The following is a 23021-nucleotide window of genomic DNA, read 5'->3' as shown; positions in this document are numbered from 1 at the left end:
TCTTTCTTTCTTTCTTTCTTTCTTTCTTTCTTTCTTTCTTTCTTTCTCCTCCCTCCCTCTCTTTCCTTCTTTCTTTTTTCTCTTTTCTTTTCTTTTCTTTTCTTTTCTTTTCTTTTCTTTTCTTTTCTTTTCTTTTCTTTTCTTCTTTCCTCTTTCTTCGTCAACAGACTAAGCTGCAATGCAGTATTGATTTCACATAGACTTCACTTCAATGATGTCTGGCTCCATATGGCTCCAAATGACTTCTTTACTGCAAAATAAAGCCAAACTCTGAAAACAAAACAAAATAAACAAACAAACAAAAAACAAAAAAAGAAGAAAGAAAAGAAAAGGCATTTGATCAAGTTTAGGAGTTATTACTAATAAAAATTTTAAATGAATAGAATGAATAGAAAAAATTAAGTAAAGAATTCTAATTAAAATAGAATAAAAATAGCGCAAATATTATACAGGTGTAAAATGTATGAAGTAAATTTACATGTCAATAAGGATAAATTTCAAACATTATCTCAAGCAAATTACAGAAGGATGTGTGTGGTACAATTCTCTTTACATAAAGCATGAATTAATGCAAAACAGTACTACATAGTGCTTTTGAATACATTTATAATAAGGATATAAAATTATGAAATCACAAAATAGTTTTTAAGGATGTATGAAAGGATTTTTTTGCATCAGTGTGCATAGAACAGAAAAACAATGGAAGCATAATTTAAAAATTGCCTGTGATATAGCTATTAGAAAGATTAAATTAGGATTATATGAATTGCAGGGATTTCTATAAGATATATTGTTGAGAAAAGAATTACTATTAATAATTTCTATTTTAAGAGTCTCATGCTCTACCAACTGAGCTAGCCGGGCTATAATTTCTATTTTAAAAAGTCTCAGGCACCTGGGTGGCTCAGTTGGTTAAGCTGCTGACTTCGCTCAGGTCACAGTCTCGCGGTTTGTGGGTTCGAGCCTGGCTTCGGGCTCTGTGCTGACAGCTCGGAGCCTGGAGCCCGCTTCAGATTCTGTGTCTCTCTCTCTCTCTCTCTCTCTCTCTCTCCCTCTCTCCCTGCCCCTCCCCCGCTCATGCGCACGCACTCTCTCTCTCAAAAAAATGAATAAATGTTAAAAAAATTTTTTTTTTAAAGTCTCACCAATCCCTATAAATGTATACATATATGTGTATTTGATTGTTTGAACATAGGGAAAAAAGCACGGAGGGATGCGTGTGGTCATTACTATGAGTCGTCCTGGAGTGGGTGGAGAGGAAGAGTAAAGAGGATGGAGCCAAATGAAAAAGGGTGGGGATAATAAAACTACAATTAAAAACCTTCCACTGCCTGTGACATTTATGTATATATATAAAATAATGTATGTATAAAAGGAAATTTCAGAAAATAGACGATATATGAAAATTGTTTTTTTAATACATGTATGTGTATAAAATCATAATTTTATTAAAAAGGTGATAGGAATCTGATGTCATTGAACATACCCATTCATACTAATGTCTCTTCTATTCCAACCTCTCCAAAACAAGCTGATTTTGATGTTTGGCTTTCCACATAGTGTGACTCCAGGAAGAAAACTCACTGGTCAGTACTGTACAAATAACCTTCCCTAAAGATACAAAATATTGTAAACAAATAGGATGACATTCTAACAGGTTTTTTTTTAAGGAAGTGAGGAAGAGAGAAAGCCAACCTATCATATTTTCCTGGAATCGGGGCCTTAGGAACCCAGTGCTAGCTATTCCTCTGTTCCCAAACTCACAAACTGCTCAGACAGGGCATGAGTTTTCTGGGTCATGTAACATTTCAATAACCCTCTGCTGCAAAGCTTGGGACCAGTTAGTTCTGTAAACTTGACATATAACTGCACTCAGTTCATCACCGAGGTCTACTTCACCAATATCTGTTCATAGGTAAGCCCCTGTGAGCAAGGGGCCTAGTATGAGCAAGGTCAGTGGTGTCTTCCTTTTGCATTGTGCTCAAACTGCCCTCAATTACTTTTACTCCCCACAATAGGCCTTGTCTTTTCTGGTCTTCAAGCCCTTGCACATGCTTTTTCCTTTGGCTAGAAACTTTTCTAGGCTGGAAAAGGTGCCTTTTCATGTCCCTTTTGCACACTACACTCCCCTCTGTGTGTTTGCCTCCCTCACTAAACTGTAAGCTGCACAAGAGCAGGCAGTGTGTCTGTCTTCACTGTGGAATCCCTGTGCTCAACCTGGGACATACTGGTTAATAAATTTTAAAATGTCTTATGAATCTTATTCTACCATGTTACAAAAGTTCTTTCTACCACCTTATCTCAACTAAGATTTTGACAACCTTCCTCCTAACCCAGAAGCTTAATGTGAGGATCAGAAACTGGCAACCTTCTTGTTTCCCACAACCCTTTTTATTTTGCTGTGACTCAGTTACCTCTCTTTAACCTATCTAAACTTTATTCATCTAATAAAATGGGACTCTTGATACTACTACCTACCTCAAGGTTTATGGTATGATGTTCAATGTGAATGTTGGTAAAGTGTATACAAAGTTCTCATCTCTGGGACAGGTACTTTTATTATTAACAAAACCTTTGCCAGGCACCTTAATCTCTTGCCATTAAGTCTACCTCTCTTTCTCAGTAGCTGCAGCCCCAGGCTCCTTTACCTGTCTGTCCTTTCAAGCCTGTCATTGGCCATTTCAATTCTTACTAACTTCTAGACTGCCCCTTCACTCTTAGTTTTGCTGTCCTTGTTCATTCCTAGCTTTTGGTAACTTTCACCAGAAGCTTTACTTCCTTCACTTTCTAGCTGCTAGGGAAAATCACAAAGCTGATTCAGCAGAGACTGTGCCAGATTTGCTGGGGTGACTAAGAGAATCTTTCTGATGGCATGGCAGTCTTCTTTTGTTCATTTAAAAAGTGGATTCTCAGGGTACCTGGGTGGCTCAGTTGGTTACGCATCTGACTTCAGCTTGGGTCATGATCTCACAGTCTGTGAGTTCAAGCCCCACGTTGGGCTGTGCACCAACAGCTCAGAGCCTGGAGCCTGCTTTGGATCCCGTGTCTCCCTCTCTCTCTGCCCCTCTCCTATTCGCACTCTGTCTCTCTCTCAAGAATAAAAACATAAAATAAATAAAATAAAATAAAAAGTGGATTCTCGACCCAGGAATTATCTGCACCACAATTACTTGCAGAACTTTTAAAACTATGGATATCTGGATCCCACTCTTCAGTCCTAAGAAGAAGATTTGCAAGGTGTGGAGACTGAACATACCTATTTTTTTAAGTTTATTTATTTATTTTGAGAGAGAAAATGTGCATGCATAGGGGAGGGGCAGAGAGAGATGGAGAGAGAATCCCAGGCAGGCTCCATGCTGTCAGCAAGGAGCTCACTGTGGGGCTTGATCCCCCGAACTGTATGATCATGACCTGAGCCGAAACTGAGTCAGCAGCTTAGTCGACTGAGCCACCCAAGTGCCCCTGAACATACCTATTTTTTTTATTTTATTTTTTATTTTTTAAAATTTACATCCAAATTAGTTAGCATATAGTGCAACAATGATTTCAGGAGTAGATTCCTTAGTGCCCCTTACCCATTTAGCCCATCCCCCCTCCTACACCCCCTCCAGTAACCCTCTGTTTGTTCTCCATATTTATGAGTCTCTTCTGAACATACCTATTTTTTAAAAGCCTTGGTTGTTTTGGAAACTAGGTTTAAGAACCCTGCTCAATTAAGTTTCTGGCAGCAGCTGTGTTATATGCTTTCCCTTGTCCTCGAGCCCCTTATAATTACCCTGTACATAGCTTAATTTCCCCTTCAAACTAGAGCATTCTACTGATTTCCCAATTTCTTGTATTATTCCATCATTCTCTCAAACACTCAGAATCCTGGTATTTTTTTTTAATCTTGTCTCTTCCTTACCTCTAGCAGCTGTGCCATCCAGGTCATTTGTCTCCTTTCCCTGCTCCTACTTGTTTCTCCTGTTGCCAACCTCAGGTGTTACACTAGCTCTCCCCTTCTCGCTGCCATACTCTGCCAATCCATTGCCTCCAACATATCCTTCTGTTACACTTTTGGCATTCTCCTTGTAGAAGGCTGTGCCATACTGTACAATAAAGTCTGAAATGCTTAATTGTACACTTGAGGCCCTCAAAAATATAGATTCAGTTCAGAGTTTTTATTTTGTTTCCCATTACTTTCTTGAATATATGTTAAGCTGTTAAACTAAAATAGAGGTAAGATGGTGTATAGAAAAGATTCTTTTGAATCCTGGCACTGCCACTTGCCGAAGGTATGATCTCAAGCAGGTTAACTTTAGCCTCTTTGACCTTGTCTTATCTGTCTCATCTGTCATATAAGAAAGACATAAATATGACTATCTGCATGGTTTGTTGTAAGTAGTTAACATGTATTGTGTAATTAGCCTGGGGCCTGGCACCTAGAGGGCCTTGAAATGTATTCTTTCCCTGCTCTCTCAAGTCTCCTCCAGCTGTTACATCCTACTCTTTCTGTGTCTTTGCTCAGGCCGTTCTCTCAGCCTTTCCTTCCGTTTCCAGTTTTTGAAATCTTTTTTTTTTTTTTTAAGCCTTTTTAATAAATCCTTCCCCGGCCCTTGTCCATTCCAAATTCCCATAGTATACCTCTTATAGCATTTGTGAAAAATGTCCCCCTTGGTTGTTAGGTTAGATACTTCTTGTTCTCTCTACAAAATAAATTGAAATCTCCTCGAGGACAAGGACCTAGTCATAATCATGTTGGTTTTCCCCGGCTTTACCAGCATACTGCTTTGTAGCCAGCAGATTCTCACTGAATATTTAGCAAATAGGTAAAGCCAAAGAACCACTACTCCTTGTGCATAAATCAAAAAGTAAACCAACAGTAAGTATTGCTCCATTGTATGCTAGAGAAATAAAGCTGCAAATGAATTCACATGCACAGAGAAAGGATTTTTCCCACCAAATAAATAGCTAAAAACAGGATTTTTGGGAGAAACAACTGACTCTGAATCTAGGCAGGAAATGTACAGGGTGAGCCTAGAAGATTCTGTTATATTATAAAGCAGTGAAGCTATCTAAGACTGGTAGGATTGTGTCAGAAAACTCAGGAATTAACATGGAGTTCCAGCTGATAAAGATGGGGCAGTTTGCACATCAAATAATAACAATGGTGGATTGAAATATATCAAATGTGCTTAAATCCATGAATTTAAATAATACAAGAAGGCAAAAAGATTTGATCACCCTTGGAAGCCTAGACAAACCATTCTGAAAACAAGTAAATAAAGAGAAGGCATAAACCGTGTATGCGACCTTTCCTATAGAAATTATTCCTGGTATATACAATTAGTTGAGAAGGGAAAGCTTTTTATTACTGTACTCCAGCTCACAAGTGAAGACAGAATGATAGAATATCAACACAAAAAAAAATCTTTAGAATTAATGTTACTTGTCTCTTCAGCGAACTTTCCCTACCTCTTTTCTGACTTAAAAAAAATCTTTAAGTCAAAAGCTTTATGAAGGGAAAAATTCAGGAATGGAAGTTTGGGAACTCTTTTATCTTAGATTGCAGTCAAAAGACAATTAAATTATTCCCCAGTTTGGAAATGTTAACACCTCTCATTTAGGTCTTGGTTTTATAAATGTTTCTTGTACTTCTTTGGTCTTCTTCCTGTTACTTCCAGTCATTTCAAGAGATCTTCCAGGGGTGTCTGGGTGGCTCATTCGGTTAAGCATCTGACTCTTGATATCAACTCAGGTCATGATCTCACTGTTGTGGGATCAAGCCCTGCATCAGGCTCTGTGCACTGGGTGTGGAGCCTGCTTGGGATTCTCATTCTCTCACTTTCTCTCTCTCTCTCTCTCTCTCTCTCTGTCACTCTCCCTCTCTGTCTCTCTCACTCTCCCCCTCTCTCCCTCCCTCTCTCCCTCTCCCCTTCCTCCACTCCCCTCACTCTCTCTCTCAAAATAAATAAGTAAACATTTAAAAAAAAGTCTCTCAAACTACTCAAATATAGAGTAGTGTTGATCTTCCTACTCAGTGCAGGAATAGAGATAGAACCAGACTACAACATATCCCAGAAGTTTCAGTCTCCCAGTCCAGGGCCTTAAACAGCTTTTTAAACTAATCACAGTGAACGTGGGTCTTTTAAGTGATGTTTGTGTGAAGAGGCAATAGAAAAGGCTGACTTCATACCGTAAAGTAAATATATTAACTCAAAAGCAAAATAATCTGTGTAAGATACTAGACATAAAAACCCACAAACGACAGCTTGGGTAGTCTTCATTTTGATTTTTAATAAAGTCTCACAACTACAAGTAATTGCAGATTTTTCTCCATAGATACCTTATTTCTTTGATTCAGACACATCTGTTTTTCATGTTTTAACATTTCTGAAATTTACATGTAGCTTATAATGCATATGCATACAGGTTCCCTTGCTGTCAGAAAAAAAGCGCATTCCTATGAAACCTTTTCAAAATGGCGTAAAGAAGCAATTACCATGAATTTATGTGGAAAGAGTTTTTAGAGTTCCCAGACCCAAAAAGTAACCTGTCTTAGGCTTTTCTGTTACCTTAGGACATATCTTGCTATTAGATGCACAAAATAAACTGAGATTAAGTACAGATGCTCACAGACACAGTTCAAAGTTATGGCAGTTCAATACTGAGCTGCTGAGTATAGTTTGTGGGGAAGGAGCTTTGTGGGACTGTTCTTACTACCTCTGTTAACAGCTTGCTGCAAAACAAATGCTGAATGCTGCTTACACTTTGATTTTCATAATTAGCCAAAATCCTTTCCAGTTATTTCTTTCAGTTAGGAAAACAGGTACTAATGTAGGTTTTTCATAGATGCAAAGTAATGTAACACAAACTTTTAAAAAAAAAAATTTTTTTTTTAACGTTTATTTTTGAGACAGGGAGAGACAGCATGAACGGGGGAGGGTCAGAGAGAGAGAGGGAGACACAGAATCTGAAACAGGCTTCAGGCTCTGAGCTGTCAGCACAGAGCCCGACGCGGGGCTCGAACTCACGAACCGCGAGATCATGACCTGAGCCGAAGTCGGATGCTTAACCGACTGAGCCACCCAGGTGCCCCAACACAAACTTTTAAAAAGCAATGGGTACTTGTATTTAATGTGGCAGTGATCCTGTGGCCTCCTTAGTCTGCCCAAGAAACTTTTAAATTGTGTGATTTACAATTAATTTTGTCTTTGAATCTTGTAAATATGGTAAATAATGTTTCTGAGTGAATTTTGAGTGAAATTTGTTTACAAAGTACTTCATAGAATATTTTACAGCAGTACTTTTCCAAAGTATCTTTTTATAATACTGTACATATCATATATAAAATACCCTAATATTAGTTCCTGTGTTAAGTGTTCTGAAAACGGGCCAGGGATGCTCAATGGTCAAATAAGCTTGGAAAATGCATCTTACTTTTAGAGCCTCATGATGGACAAAAAGTCCTTTAAGCTCTGTGAAAGACTTATTAAAAAAAAAAAAATTCTTTCCGTCTCTTTTTACCAAGTATTTCCCAAACTTTTCTGACCCCCAAATCCTTTTTTTGTTAACACCTGCTAACACTCCATTTTGGGAAATACTGCTATGTAGAGTTGATTAATGTAAGTGTTAGAACAAAACATTTTTATCAGGTAGTTTTAAATACTTGCCTGTTGCAAATTAAAAAAAACTGTTCTGTGCATCTAGTTATCACAAGAACCTTTTCAAAGGCAGGGTTGGCTAGACTAGATGGTCAGCTTAGTCAGACATGATCTTTAACTGCTTTCAGTAGTACACCAACCCTGTGCTATCCAATCAGTATTAGCCCTTGATTCGTCTCACAGATTTGTACGTCAGTCCAGGTGCTGGACTTTGGGGTGATAAATCTGAGCAATAGGGGGTGCCTGGGTGGCTCAGTCGGTTAAATATCCAACCTCGGCTCAGGTGATGATCTCACAATTTGTGGGTTCGACCCCCACATCGGGCTCATGCTGACAGCTCAGAGCCTGGAGCCTGCTTCGGATTCTGTGTCTCCTTCTCTCTCCACCCTGCCCCCACTCGTGCTCTGTCTCACTCTGTCTCTCAAAAATAAATAAATGTAATAAAAAAAATAAAAAAAATAAATCTGAGCAATGGAGATTCTGATGTAATATATCACAGCTTGTCAGCTCTGGCACTGCAGTTTTATTCTATTAACTCACTACACCTATTTTTTTAGACTTTATTACCAATTTAATAAATATATTGATCAGGTGTCAGTACTCTTGGATCTTCTTGTATGGTGCTCGTGTATTTATTGTAACCTGTTTATGGTAAATCTCTGGGAGAGCCATAGAGCTGGGATGAATCTGTCCCTTCCTATGTTCTGCCAGGAAAAGGAGGGAGTTAGGTGGTTCTTGAAAGTGTAGGTGAACCCTACTGTCCTCAAAGTAAGAGATGTCTTCACCCCTGGTAATTAAAGCTGTAAAATATTAACCAGACATGTGCTTTGGCATATTCAGTAATCATTTATTAAATGCCTAGTTTGTACCAGATAACTCTCCCTAGTACAGGATTTAAAAAGTGAAAAGCAACCAATCCTTGTTCCTGTCACAGAGTTGACTCTAACTGGTGAGACAATAGTTGTATAAGTGATAAATATTCATAATGCAATGTGCTCAGTATTATAAGAAGTAGATATAGGAGACTTTGGGGACCTCTAACTCAGATACTGAGTTTGGTGAAGGAAGTAGAATGTCTGAGCTGAATGGATAAGTGGCATTTGGTTATGGAGGCAAAGGGATAAAGGACATCACTGACAGAACAGCTTGTAAAGTGCATGGAGTTGTGAAAAGTAAGGGATTTGGAGATGCAGGTAGCTTAGTCTTGCACAGGGTGTTTTGGTAGCAGGATGGAGGATGAGGCCTGAAAGGAAGGAAGGAGCCCAATGTTTCAGGGCTGTGATTGCTGTGTTAGGCAGTTTAGAAGCCTGTCCCATAGATGGTTCCTGATTTGTGTTAGCACTTTTCAATAATAAGTTAATGAAAATTGAGTAAACTATGCTAAATTTCTTAAGTTTACTGTGTATTTCCAGATGTCAGAATAATATCCATGTTTATAAGATCATCTTGGTGATTCATGGGTTTGAGCACTTAATGATTTACCTGTACCTAAATGCATTAGCTCTATTCTTAATAAGTTTCATTGAAATATAATTTACTTGCAATACCAGTTTTACAAGCACAACTCACTGAGTTTCGACAATTGTATACAGTCCTATAATTGCCACCGCCCTAATCATGATACAGTAAATTATGCATATACAGTATATTATGCATTAGCTTTTAAATTAGATTTTGGTACACTAAATAAATTAACTCTTTGAACCCTAACCCTGGAAGATGTAATCTTTGAAGGACAGAGACATAAAAAGCCATCAACCTTAAACCAGCAAAAAAGTTTTTTTTCTACAAAGCCCATATAAAAAGAGAAGCTCTATATAAATGCTGCTTTTGGGGGGTTTTGTCTCTTGAAATCTTCAGAAGGAAGAGGAGGAAGTAAGAAGCAACAGTAAGAAATTGTCTACAAAGTGAGTGCTGTAATGTTATATAAAAATGTTTGGGGGTGAAGGAAGAAAAAGCACCAAGAATACAGAACCACAATTTTAGATACTGAACTGGAAACCTCAGACTTGAGCTCTACCAAAATCGCTGATACTTAATAACAGAGTTCAAGAAGCAGTCTCACTTGTCTGAGGTCTTGGTTTTCTCACTCATCAAATGGGGAATTGAGTGGCATATTTCAAGCTGTATTATGCAGGATGTTAGAGTTTTGTGAGGCGTGGGTAGAAGTTACAGGTTGAGGACAGGAGAACTAGAAACTAGGGCTAACTTCTAAATTGGGGAATAGTTGGAGTTAGGTTTTGATGCCAACAGATGGCAGAGAAAGTGTATTTCCTGACCTCAATTGTATTTCCGTGTATTCAGCTGACCTTTTATGGACTGTCACAGCATTGGAGGCTAGGACTTAACAATTCTCTCTGTAATTCTGCCTTGCAACTGTGATTCAGAATGAATAAAGGGGACTTTCTCCAGGGGAATAAATATTGTCATTAAACCACCAGATTTTTTTCTTTCCTGGAAGTTATTACATTTAAGAATAAAATATATGTTTGAATATGAGAGATATGAAGGTTTGTATTTTTAAAAAATTACTTTATCCATCTTATTTGTTTTTTTAACCAGTTACCCATGGGTGTATTGTTTCTACAATAAAACTTTTTCTACCAGATGGTATGGAAGCCCGGCTCCGCTCAGAGTGAGTATAATTTAGTTTTTGTTTCAACTACCTTGGTTAATAATATTCTAGATGATGGTATACTGTTAACACTTGAGGATTATTCTAATAATGGTAGAAAATTAATGCAGTGCGTTTACAATATAATATACTTCATTTTAATTCCTTTTCGTGTTAGCTACAATTCTAGTAAATAATAATGTATAAGGAGGCAGGTTATTTTGTTTCCAAAGTTAACTTTACAGTTTATATTTTGATGGATAATTAGTTGTTTTTAAATTTTTTTTTTAATGTTTATTTATTTTTGAGACAGAGAGAGACAGGGCATGAACAGGGGAGGGGCAGAGAGAGAGGGAGACACAGAATCTGAAACAGCCTCCAGGCTCTGAGCTGTCAGCACAGAGTCTGACGCGGGGCTCGAACCCACGGACTGTGAGATCATGACCTGAGCCGAAGTCGGACGCTTAACCGACCAAGCCACCCAGGCACCCCAATTAGTTGTTTTTAAAATATTTAGGGTATGTAAGTCACTGGTGAATGATAACTGTATGAAAAAAAAAATTTTTTTTTAATTTAGTTTATTTTGAGAGAGAGAGAGTACAGATAGGGGAGGGGCAAAGACAGAGGGAGAGAGAATCCCAAGCCCTGATGCAGGGCTTGAACCCACAAACTGTGAGATCATGACCTGAGCTGAAACCAAGAGTTGGATGCTTAACCAACTGAGCCATCCAGGCACCCCTAGAAATATTATTTTTAACGTTTATTTATTTATTTTGAGAGAGAGAGTGCTCACACTCGTGTGGGTGAGAATGGGAGAGGGTCAGCAAGAGAGGAGAGACACAATCCCAAGCAGGCTCTGCTCTGTCAGCACAGAGCCTGAAGTGGGGCTCCATTCACGAACCCTGAGATCATGACCTGAGCTGAAATCAAGTCTGGCGCTTAACCTACTGAGCCATCTGGGTGCCCTGAGTGATAACTGTATTTTGATCTGCATTTAATAGAGGATTCTTAAAGTATAATTCCCTCTGAAGTTAATGCCAGTGTCATCATCTTTTAGGACCTTGAGGGGTGTTGATATAGTTAGTAGCCTATTTTGATGGGAATTTTGGAGGGATTTTCCAATGCTGCATTTTTTTTTTCCTGAAGCAGTGAAAGATTACTTAGAGGAAGACAAATATGAAAGAGAAGAGTTACTCATAAAATGTAAATGTTAAGATCTAAACATAAGTACATTTTAATCTTGGAGCTTTTCACAGATTATCATTATATAGTAATCATTAATTAAACCATTTTTTTATTGGGGGGGAAGACCTTGAATATGCCAGAAGCATTTTTCTATACCCAGCATAATACTTTTTATCCTTCAAAAGCAAAGGCAAAGATCTGAGGATGGGAGGTTAAGATAAGCAGTAAGTTGAAGGCAAAGTAGAGTAGTGAGAGGAAAGAATGAAAAAGAAAGCAGAGAGGCTCTCCTATTACCATGACAGTCTGTGCTTTCATTAGAATTACTATATATTTTGCTTCAGTTAGAAGCTACCAATTTTGGGGGCGCCTAGGTGGCTCAGTTGGTTAAGCATCTGACGTCGGCTCAGGTCATGATCTTGCAGGTTGTGAGTTCAAGCTCCGCATCAGGCTCTGTGCTGACAGCTCAGAGCCTGGAGCCTACTTCAGAGTCTGTGTCTTCCCCTCTGTCTGCCCCTCCCATGCTCATGCTCTGTCTCTCTCTGTCTCTCAATAATAAATAAACATTGAAAAAAAATTTTTTTAATTTGAATTCTCTCTATATAACCTCTGGCAAAATTATCCCAGATATAAAAAAATAAAATTAAATTAAAAAAAAGAAGATACCAATTTTTGTTAGCTTTAAGGATATCTGAAGCAAAGCAAAATTTTTTAAACATTTTATTTTATTTATTTAAATAAATCTTTTAAATATTTATTTATTTATTTATTTATTAAAAAAATTTTTTTAATGTTTATTTATTTTTGACAGAGAGAGAGAGAGACAGAGCATGAGCTGGGGAGGGCAGAGAGAGAGGGAGATACAGAATCTGAAACAGGCTCTAGGCTCTGAACTGTCAGCACAGAGCCCAACGCGGGGCTTGAACTCACTGCGAGATCATGACCTGAGCCAAAGTCAGACGCTCAACCAACTGAGCCACCCAGGCGCCCCTAATATTTATTTATTTTTGAGAGAGAGAGAGAGAGAGAGCACGCGTGTGAGAGTGCACACGTGTGCACAAGCAGGAGTGGGGGAGGGGCAGGAGAGAGGGAGACACAGAATCTGAAGCAGGCTCCAGGCTCTGAGCTGTCAGCACAGAGCCTGATGCAGGGCTCGAACTCATGCACTGTGAGATCGTGACCTGAGCCGAAGTCAGACGCTTAACCGACTAAGCCACCCAGGCACCCCTAAACATTTAAAATTCATAACAATCTGTTTCCTATTCTTTATTATAGTTTAATTATTAAAAATACAGTTTACTTTGGAAGCTTTAATGTGACTCAGCTTTTATGAGTCAAGGGTTAAGTTTTTAAAAATAAGAATAACTATTAGTCATCTAATGATGTGTGACTTCTTAAAAACCTTGATGTTTCTGTGTGATAATGAGATTTTTCTTTCATGGAGTTAAAAACTTTGAGCAGTTATATAAAGGGTTATCTGTAATCTCAGGCTCCATCTAGTAGGGCATGTGAATTTCTCAGTCTATGTTGTGAATTGTGTCCCTGCCCTTGTTTCCCCAATGCTTTTCATCTTTGTCCTTGTTTCCTTATTGTTTGGTTTTTCTTATGTGGTTAAATATTAGCATTTAGAATTTTGCTGCCAATCTCTTTGTACACAACCTGGCTGACTTTCTGGAGAAGACGAATTTGGGACAGGCACTTCTCCAGAGCTGGAGGAAGATCAGAATAGTCTTTAGAGTCAGATGGTCTGTTTCAAAGCCAGACTCCACCTATTCTGTGACTTGAGCAGGCCTCCCTTTTCTCACTTGAAAAATGAAGATAACAGTAGTACTTGTGGAGCAGGAATTTTATGAGGAGGATTAAACAAGTTTGTGCACTTAAAGTTTTGTGTAGTACCTGGCATATATTAAGCACATGATAATCATTGACTGTTTCTATGACTGTAATCTTTTATAGCAATCAAGATATTTTTGAGTACACCAGAATTTTAGAGTTTCAGATACATTGTATACATAGCATTTAATGCTTTTAAGATCTTCACTAGATAGTTCTCAAAAAGCTGGTTATTGTAGTGTCTGGGTGCCTTGGTTGAGCATCCGACTCTTGATTTCTGCTCAGGGCATGATCCCAGGGTTGTGGAATCGAGCCTTGTGTCACGCTCCACACTGAGCATGGAGTCTGCTTAAGATTCTCTCTTTCCCTCTGGCCTTTTCCCTTGCTTGCACTCTCTTTCTCAACAGAAAAAAAAAAGATTCTTTTTTCTTCCTTGATTTTTATTATATCACACAAATACTATTTTTTAAAGTAATCTTTACACTGAACATGGGGCTCAAACTCATGACCCCAAGATCAAGAGTTGTATGCTGCACTGACTGAGCCAGCCAGGCACCCCTGTACAAATAATTTTTAAGTGATAACAGAGAAATTGCCTGTAATTCCGCAGTCCTAACACTAAATAATGGTTTTCTTTTTCTGCATTCCCTTATTGCATATGAACTTCTCTTAAAATCCAAACAGAATACATCTATATCCAAGATAGGTTCTGTAAAATACATGCTATACACACACAAATACTTATTACTTATGGAATGTTTAGCTGGATTTTCAGCCTTTGGTTAACCAAATTTTCATAACAACAGAATATTTTGTACTTTGGTCACGAAGAAAAATGGAATTAAAAAACCATGAGTACTATTTGCTTCTATTTAGACTTTCTTAAGTTCATTTGCCTATATGTGCGTATCTATAGAGAAAAAGGTATATACCCCAAATGGTTACCTCTGGGTGCTGGCATTAGGTAGTTTTTACTTATTTTCTCTTGCTTTACTGCACACACATAGTCAATATGTATTACTTGTATAGTGAAGAAAACAAAAGTTATGTTTAAGGTCTCTATCCCATGTTTATGGGGTAGAGAGAAAAACTAAAGTTGGCATAATTTTTTAAACCTTCATTGGGCACCAGCTTTTCCAGGGCGTTGTGGTAGGTTCTGGGCATCCAGAGGTAAATTGGTCACAATGCCTAAAAACACACATGTGAAATTGAAGATATAAAGGGTTATATGATCTCAATGGGAGTCTGCACAGGATCATGTGTGTTCAGAAGGGAAGGGTGTGCTGGTTCTTAATATTCCATTTAATTCAGCATTTTAGTGTATTTGTGACTAATTGAATTGAAGCAGTACTTAGGATGTTTGTGGTTATTACAGTGGGATTAGAATTGTCATTTCTATTTTTTTTTTAAATTTTTTTAACGTTTTTATTTATTTTTGAGACAGAGAGAGACAGAGCATGAACGGGGGAGGGGCAGAGAGAGAGGGAGACACAGAATTGGAAACAGGCTCCAGGCTCTGAGCCATCAGCCCAGAGCCTGACGCGGGGCTCGAACTCACAGACCGCGAGATCGTGACCTGGCTGAAGTCGGACGCTTAACCGACTGCGCCACCCAGGCGCCCCGTCATTTCTATTTTTAAGTCATAGATCAGTTTCTCATTAGTTTACACATAATTAACCAGTTGAATCTAGGAGCTTTCCTCTAGTCAACCTTCAAGGTGACCATTATCAGAGTAGCATCTAGGATATGGAGTGATTAGCCACTGGGAGGGGACGTGGGTAGCAGCCTTGCTTCGTGTTTTCTCTACTCACCCCAACCCCCATACAGTAGCTTACAGGCATTGTAAGATAGGGCCCCTGGCTTCCTTAGCTGCTGTGTTCTCATGGAACTGGTAATAGGATCAAGTGCTACTATGTTAAAGGTACTGTTTAAAGCTCTTTATTTATATTAACACATTTAATACAGTAACCCCTGGGCTTGTTTGTATGATTATCCCCATTTTATAGAGGAGGAAGATGAGACCTATAGTGCTTAGGTAACTTGCCCAAGATTATACAGCTCGTAAGTAGAGCCAGAATTCGGACCCAGGCTTCTGAGCCTGCATACTTAACTGATACACTATACTGCCTATCTGTCAGTACTTTGTAAGGCTGAAGAGGCAATTAGTACCAATTGTACTGTCTGTTTGCTGCTTTAAAGAGGTATACTGAGTTTAGTTTCCTACTTACATTTAAGCTTTCATTTGTTAATGTGTGAAGGGGCTGGGTGGAGAAGAACAGTAATACTGTTTGGTTAGCTAAAATTTTTCTCCTAGACCAAGTTTCCAAATTATAGCTTTCTTTCAAATAGAACTTTGGTTTTTAAGACTTTGTGTATAGGAAGATTTAATTTTAAAAGAATGTAACTTACAGATTCCAAAATTAAAAATGGATATGTAGAAGTTGTAGAGCCCAGAAATTCGCCAGAGCCCTCGTTAAATAGTGGATCCTCAACAGGCATTTAATACGTTTTGAATTTTGAATTTGTGTTTAAAAATATATTATGTGTAAAAAGTAGATTTGTGTATTTATTACCTTGTTTTCTAAGAATGCTATGTATTTATGAAGGATTAAAAATAATTCACATTCTTTTAATTATATGAAAGCAAGTGTAGCAACTTTGGGGTTTAAGATATTCTGGTACTGTCCTACTCTGTTTCCTCTGTTGTCAGGAAATTAGATAAAAATTCTAAATTTTTCTTTTCAGTGTCATCCATGCTCCATTACCAAGTCCTGTTGACAAAGTAAGTTAGTAATGATTTTTTACAAACTAATTCAGCTATATTGCTTTGCAAAATGTTTTTGTTTGTTTTTAATATGCTTTACCTAGAAACTTATTTTTCTTCTGTAACAAAATACATGCAGTGTATATAGATATTTGGTTATTGCAGTCCTCTATCTGGAGAATTTAGGGTGGATGTTTCTTAGGAAAAAGCTTTTGTTATCTCAAGTAAATGGCTGGTTGTATAGACTAGGAGTACTTGTTTTGTGCCTAGCCAGAGGTACGAAGTGTTAGTTACTGCTGTTTATTCTGGAATACAATTCTGTCTAGAAATATTTATTAAAGCTTTCTACCCAAATATTCACCCAACATGTACCTACCCATGGAAATAACAGAAATATGGGTTTACAGGAATTGTTCTTTTATTGTCCTTGAAAAGCAGTTTTATTTAATCTGATTTGGTCAGAAACTTTGTGATAATTACTTGTTAGTATTTCCCTCAGAAATAATGGTGTAATAAACTATAGATATCATTGCTTCATAACAAAAAAAAAGATGTCTTTTGACATTAATGTAGATGTTTTTTCTTAGTGTACTAATTAACTATTGGGAAAATATTTTACATTTTTTTCTTCCATGTGGATAAAGACTGAAAGCCTGCCTGAAACTGAAGTTGTCTGTTAAATTCCTTTTTTAGAAGTAAAAGTGGCTAATCATCAAGTTCAGCAATACCAAGAATTATTTCAGAAATAAATAATGACCTTGCCAATATAAGACTAACTTTTAAAAATAATGTCACGTCTCTGAATTCTAGTTAGCATATTTAAAAAAAATATGCTTTCTGAGCTTAATCGGGAATGATGCTATTAACATCATTAATAAGTTAATACATAAGACTTAGTAGTATTGATATGAGTAAATGTTACAGCAGCCTATTAGTACCTTCTTTGGTGGGGGGGGGGGGGTGGTGTGTGTGTGCAGAGAAATAATGCCAAGGTTATATGTTCCACACTTGGGGGAAACCCTGATAGAAGGTAATTTTTCCTAATACACTTGAATTCTAAGTATTTTTTCTACAATTTATAGTTTAAATACTATTATTTACTATCTTTTTCTTCTTAAACCTACCTATAGTTTAAAGAAGAAAAAAAGACAAAGCTATTTTCTTTCTTTCTTTTTCTTTTTCTCTTTCTTTCCTTCTTTCTAATTTTTTTTTAATGTTTATTCGTTTCTTTCATTTGTTGAGACAGAGAGACAGAGCATGAGTTGGGGAGGAACAGAGAGAGAGGGAGACACAGAATCCGAAGCAGGCTCCAGGCTCTGAGCTGTCGGCACTGAGTCCGATGCAGGGCTTGAACCCACAAACCATAAGATCATGACCTGAGCTGAAATTGGATGCTTAAGATGCTTAACCAGCTGAGCCACCCAGGCGCCCCTCTTTTCTCTCTTTTCTTTTTTTTTTAAGAGACAAACCTATTTTCATTGCCTCTGGCCATTGGACAAAGCATTATATTTCCTGTCCTGTCTCTCCCACACCCTCACATACAAATAACATTTTGAAGATGGCTGCCTCAGAATGAATTATGACTGTTGACATATTGAAGAACTGTTTAACAATGAATCTTAAAGGGGAAAAATATAGATCTGTTGATTTAGGAGGTAGTATTTCTGGATTAAGAAAGGGCTGTCTTGCCTTTGCCTTGTGCTTGTGATTTGGTTTATCAAGGAATGTTTCCATGAGTAGTACTTGTTCTACCACCCTGCTTATAAATCTCAGACTGGCCAGTGAAATATAACACCATTTACAAATTCTACACACGGAACAGAAATATTTTGAAAATGAAAGGAACTGGTTAAGCTTAAAAATAATTTTTATTTTGCATATTTCAGTAAATAGACATTTCAAAGACTTGGTTTGCTTTAATGTCTTTTATGAATGTTTGTGTGACTATTGATACTTGTGTCATTTTGTTTTTAGGTTGCTGCTAACACTCCAAGTATGTACTCTCAGGAACTATTCCAGCTTTCTCAGTATCTACAGGTAAAAGTAAATCTTGAAAATTCTTAGTTTTTAAAAGTAGAATTAAACAACTTAGGTTTGATTTTGCTAGTTCACAAATACAGGCTAAAGAAATATTGGCTGGCTACAAGTACAAAAGAAATATCTTTTCAAAGTAAAAAAAAAACAAGGATTAAAATTAGGTCTTGAAAGGATAAAAGAATCAGGATTATTAAGTCTAGAAAAGATAGGGTTCTGTACAAGAGAAGTTTTTGTTATTTAAATATGAGGAAGTGTCAACATAGTTCTTTATCCATAGATGATTTAAAAAAAAATTTTTTTTAATGTTTATTTTTATTTATTTATTTATTTATTTATTTTTTCAACGTTTATTTATTTTTGGGACAGAGAGAGACAGAGCATGAACGGGGGAGGGGCAGAGAGAGAGGGAGACACAGAATCGGAAACAGGCTCCAGGCTCTGAGCCATCAGCCAAGAGCCTGACGCGGGGCTGGAACTCACAGACCGCGAGATCGTGACCTGGCTGAAGTCGGACGCTTAACCGACTGCGCCACCCAGGCGCCCCAAATGTTTATTTTTTGAGAGAGAGGTTGACAGAGTGTGAGCATGGGAGGGACAGAGAGAGAGGAAAACACAGAATCTAAAGCAGGCTGTCAGCACAGAGCCCGACACGGGGCTCGAACCCACAAACCGTGAGATCATGAGCTGAGCCGAAGTCGGACACTTAACTGACTGAGCCACCCAGGCGCCCCATCCACAGATGATTTTTTTTTTTTAATTTTTTTTTTTTTTTACATTTTATTTATTTATTTTTTTTGATAGAGAGAGACAGAGCACAAGTGGGGTAGGTGCAGAGAGAGAGGGAGACACGGAATCCGAAGCAGGCTCCAGGCTCTGAGCTGTCAGCACAGAGCCTGACGCGGGGCTCGAACTCACAAACCGCAAGATCATGACCTGAGCCGAAGTCTGACGCTCAACCAACTGAGCCACTCAGGCGCCCCATCCATAGATGATTTCTAAAGAAAATTAAACCTGGAGAGATTTTGCTTGCTTAGTATAATAGCAAATAATTACATAGCACTTACTATATGCCAGACTCTAGCTCTTTGCCTCTACTCATTTAATCTTCAGGACAATCCTGTAAGGTACATATTTTATTCCCATTTTTATAGAGAGAGTAACTGATGGTCTGGAAGGTTAAATAATTTACACAATATTACACACTGTGTAGTAGAGCTGGGATTTGAACCCAGACAGACCTCAGAATCTGTACCCTTAACCACTGGGCTGTGCTGCTGAGTCTGTTAGAAGATATCTTGCTGAGGCAGATACATCGAGTGGGCTCCTGAAGAAGTTAATACCATATTTAAAAAGCCTTTCAAATCTTTAAAAAGGAAACGTGTGTGTGTGTGTGTGTGTGTGTGTGTGTGTGTGTGTGTGTTTCCCCTCTTGATTTGGGGAGATTTGGGCTAGATTATGTTCCTATTATTATTCTGGTGAGGAAGCATATTGAAGAAAAATCCTAGATCAGGAATTTAGAGATTGAACTTTTTATCTTGGCTCTGCCACTGAGTTCTGTAACTTTGGGTGACTCATTTTACATTCATAAGTCTTCAACTGCTTTTTAAAAATGATAGGACCAAACCAGTGATCCTGGCTCCTACATTCTTTTATAGGAATCAATCACTAAAAGTGGTTCTCCCTCAGTTACGAATGTACAAATCTGTGAAAATTGTCAAAGTACTAATCACATCTTACTTCCACTGGGTGTTATGTAATGGTGCATAGAAAAGCACTGTTACACATTTGTAATTTAAGTAGAATTTCTAACAGCACAAACCATAGCCAGAATTCCCTGGACTCGATCTGTGGCTTTAACCTCTGACCTTTTGGGAAAGTTGTGTAACCCTTTTGCGTGCCTCATTTTCTTAATCTGTGATATGGGTATAATAATAGCACTTACCTCACAGAATTGTGAAGAGTAAATGAACCAATATATGTAAAGCACTTAGAACAGTGCCTGGCACATAAAATGTATGCCATACATGTTAGCATTTGTGTACCACTCAATCGGAAGGTACATTAATTGACCCAGATCTCTCTTATTTTTAGAAGTAGAAGAAAACTTTGAGATTAATCTGGTCTAACCTCCATTTTTCACATGAGAAGTATGGGGCTCATCTAGATAAAAATGATTTCCCGAGGCTATACACACTATATACTCACCAGTCATCATGGACTGTCGATCTAATGTCCTGACTCGCTCAGTACTTTTTCCACCTTTGTCAGTTCTTTGCATATTCATAGGTGGGCATGTCTTTAATTGTTCTTCTCTGATTTTTGAGAGAATATTATATTGTGCTATCTTTTCTATATACATCTTTGTGAATTGCTGGAATTCTTACGTAAACTGTAAAACTTTTGAATAAAAACTGGAGTAGATATGTTTTATGCCTTAGAACTAAAAGTAAAGAACTGGAAGTATTATTAGATTTCTATTAGGATGTGGTTCATGGAATTATGAAACTCTAAATGGGATTGAGTTAAAAAAAGGTGAAATTACGCCACCTAGTGGGAGTAGTGATTATTTGGTGGTTTTGTGTTTAAGTAAAACTTTTTGCAGCATTAATGTATTTTCCTGGATATTAGGAATGTTTTAAGAGCTTAAAATAAACTTGGCAGCTCATCTCTTTTAAGTGTAAGTTGTGTTTTATGGCCTTTGTTAGATTCCTTAATCTATACTTTTACAATTACATTAAAAAACAGTACCGCTAATTCTTAATTAGGTCAGATTTTCTCTAATCATTATTTATCAAGGATGTGGACAACAATAAATGCATGCTTTAAACCTCAAGAAATGTGTTTGAAGCATACCCTTCTTTGCTGAGGTGGCTCCAGAGGTATTAGGGTAGTAAGTATTCTTCTTTGGCTAATGACAGGAATAGAAGAAAGTGACATTTAAAGATGTGCCATAACCACCGCTGAATGCTGTGTGAGCATTTTCACCTTGACTTCTAGTGAAGGAGACCCTCTTAACAGCTATCAAATGTTAATAAGTGACCTAGAGATAAGGTTTGCTTGCCAATGTCCTTCTCTGGAAAAATATTCCTTTGGAGCTGCCAAATAGTTATATAACTCCTTGATTCCTTAATTACATTAGTGGACTCTTATTTTCAGCATATTTGATTGCTGCTAAGTGGTATACAGTCTCAGAGAATCACAACACCTGACAATGCAATAGATTATGATAGTGAAACAGTCTTTCTCTCTTCTTAAGTATATATGTTTATATATATAACATTCTTAAAAGGAAAAACTAAAAGACATTTCTAATTTAGATGTCATATCCATGCACCTAAGCCATTAAGAAGTATCTTTGCTACTGACTACATTGTTTGACTTAGTTTGGAATGAGTTAGTGCTGAAAGATATGTATATATTTTTTAAAATATGTATATATATAAAATGCAGGGTTGAACATTTGTTGGATTCTTCTACTCTGGATTTCCTTTTTTTTTTTTTTTTTTAAACTCACTCTTCCTATGTATGTATGTGTGGAAGGAAGGAAGTAAGCTCTATGCCCAACCTGGGGCTTGAACCCACAACCCCGGGGTCAAATGTCATGCTCTACTGACTGAACCAGCCATGCTTCCTTTTTAAAGTCACTCTTGCGAATTATGAGTAAAAAGAAAACAAAAACAGGGGGCTTGTTTTCTGTTAACAGTGGAAGGTGCAGCTAGAGTACCCCTAACAGACCAGAAAATGAGGCTAAACTGATGTGGTTTATATATATTTTACAAGATTTATCAGGTTTGAAAGTAAGATACAAAGTGGGATATAAGATGAGAATGTGCCAAAAATTGATTACTCTTCAAGGGATCATGCTGAGTTCTTTAGAATCTCTTTTGTGATTTGTATTATTAGGAGGCCTTACATCGGGAACAGATGTTGGAACAGAAGTTAGCCACACTTCAGCGGCTACTAGCCATCACCCAAGAGGCTTCAGATACCAGTTGGCAGGTATTACAGATGCCTTTATATTCATAGTTTAATATTCCTTAAATGTTGATTAAACTAAAACTGAATTTTTTTAGCAGGGAAAGGCAGTTATTTCCTAATGACCAAATATTGAAAATTTAGCATTTTACAGTGGATGTTGGTCAGTTTTATGATTTTACATCTTTTTTTTTTGGCGATAGCAACCATTTTGATATGTGTTATTTTTTAATTACCCTGGGATTTTATTTATATTTAATTTTTTTTCAACAGGCTTTAATAGATGAAGATAGACTCTTATCACGGTTAGAAGTTATGGGAAACCAATTACAGGCATGCTCTAAAGTAGGTATTAATCTCAAGTAAGGATTCATAAAGAAAAAAGCATAAATTATGCATTAAAATGCATAGTTTTTTGTGTAGCTTCATTTCTTTGTCATTTTGAGTACATTCTAAAACATTTATACATTTTCTCCATTCTTTTAAGTCTTTTGTCATAAGAAATTCCAAACATACATGTAAGGACAGAATTGTATATTAAATATCCATGTATAACTCTCTTTTTTCTATCGCAGTTGATATTTGCTGGAGAAACTGAGTCATTTGTCCTCTATAATTTCCCTCAACCTAGACTGTTATTTAATGATTCTTCTAGCTCCCCTCCCACACCATAAATTGGTAGTTTGATCTAGAGATTTGATCTGATCTCTTTTTTGCCAACAGTACTTCATGAATAGTATTGTGTACCTTCACCAAAAGGCACCATAATGTCTAAGTTGTCCTTTCTGAAATATTAGCAATCTTTGATGTCCCTTGCCTAATCCATTATTAAGGGTTGCAAAAATGGTTAGGTTTAGTGCTGTCATTCCTTCATTTATAGCTGGGTGACTTCTATAAATACTTCTGTTATGCCCCTCTCAAACTTTTTTGTTACCTGAAGTCTTTTTTTTTTTTTTTTTTTTTTTTTTTTTTT

General features: G+C 37.3%; 1 protein-coding gene across 32 annotated transcripts in view; it reads left to right on the top strand.

Annotated features, from left to right (window-relative positions):
• The window catches only part of SLMAP (sarcolemma associated protein), a 157597-nt gene that overhangs the window by 77068 nt on the left and 57508 nt on the right, over window positions 1-23021 (top strand). For all 32 annotated transcript variants that reach the window (XM_040454696.1, XM_040454697.1, XM_040454687.1 and 29 more), the window contains exons 3-7: window positions 10206-10278; window positions 16018-16054; window positions 18011-18073; window positions 21977-22072; window positions 22322-22393. In XM_040454696.1, the coding sequence (XP_040310630.1) occupies window positions 10206-10278; window positions 16018-16054; window positions 18011-18073; window positions 21977-22072; window positions 22322-22393 (341 nt within the window). The remainder of the gene's footprint in view (window positions 1-10205; window positions 10279-16017; window positions 16055-18010; window positions 18074-21976; window positions 22073-22321; window positions 22394-23021) is intronic.

This window comes from Herpailurus yagouaroundi, unplaced genomic scaffold (genome assembly GCF_014898765.1).
Source record: "Herpailurus yagouaroundi ecotype Mexico unplaced genomic scaffold, PumYag 213, whole genome shotgun sequence".
Taxonomy (NCBI): Eukaryota; Metazoa; Chordata; class Mammalia; order Carnivora; family Felidae; genus Herpailurus; species Herpailurus yagouaroundi.
This window is presented reverse-complemented; position numbering and strand designations above follow the sequence as displayed.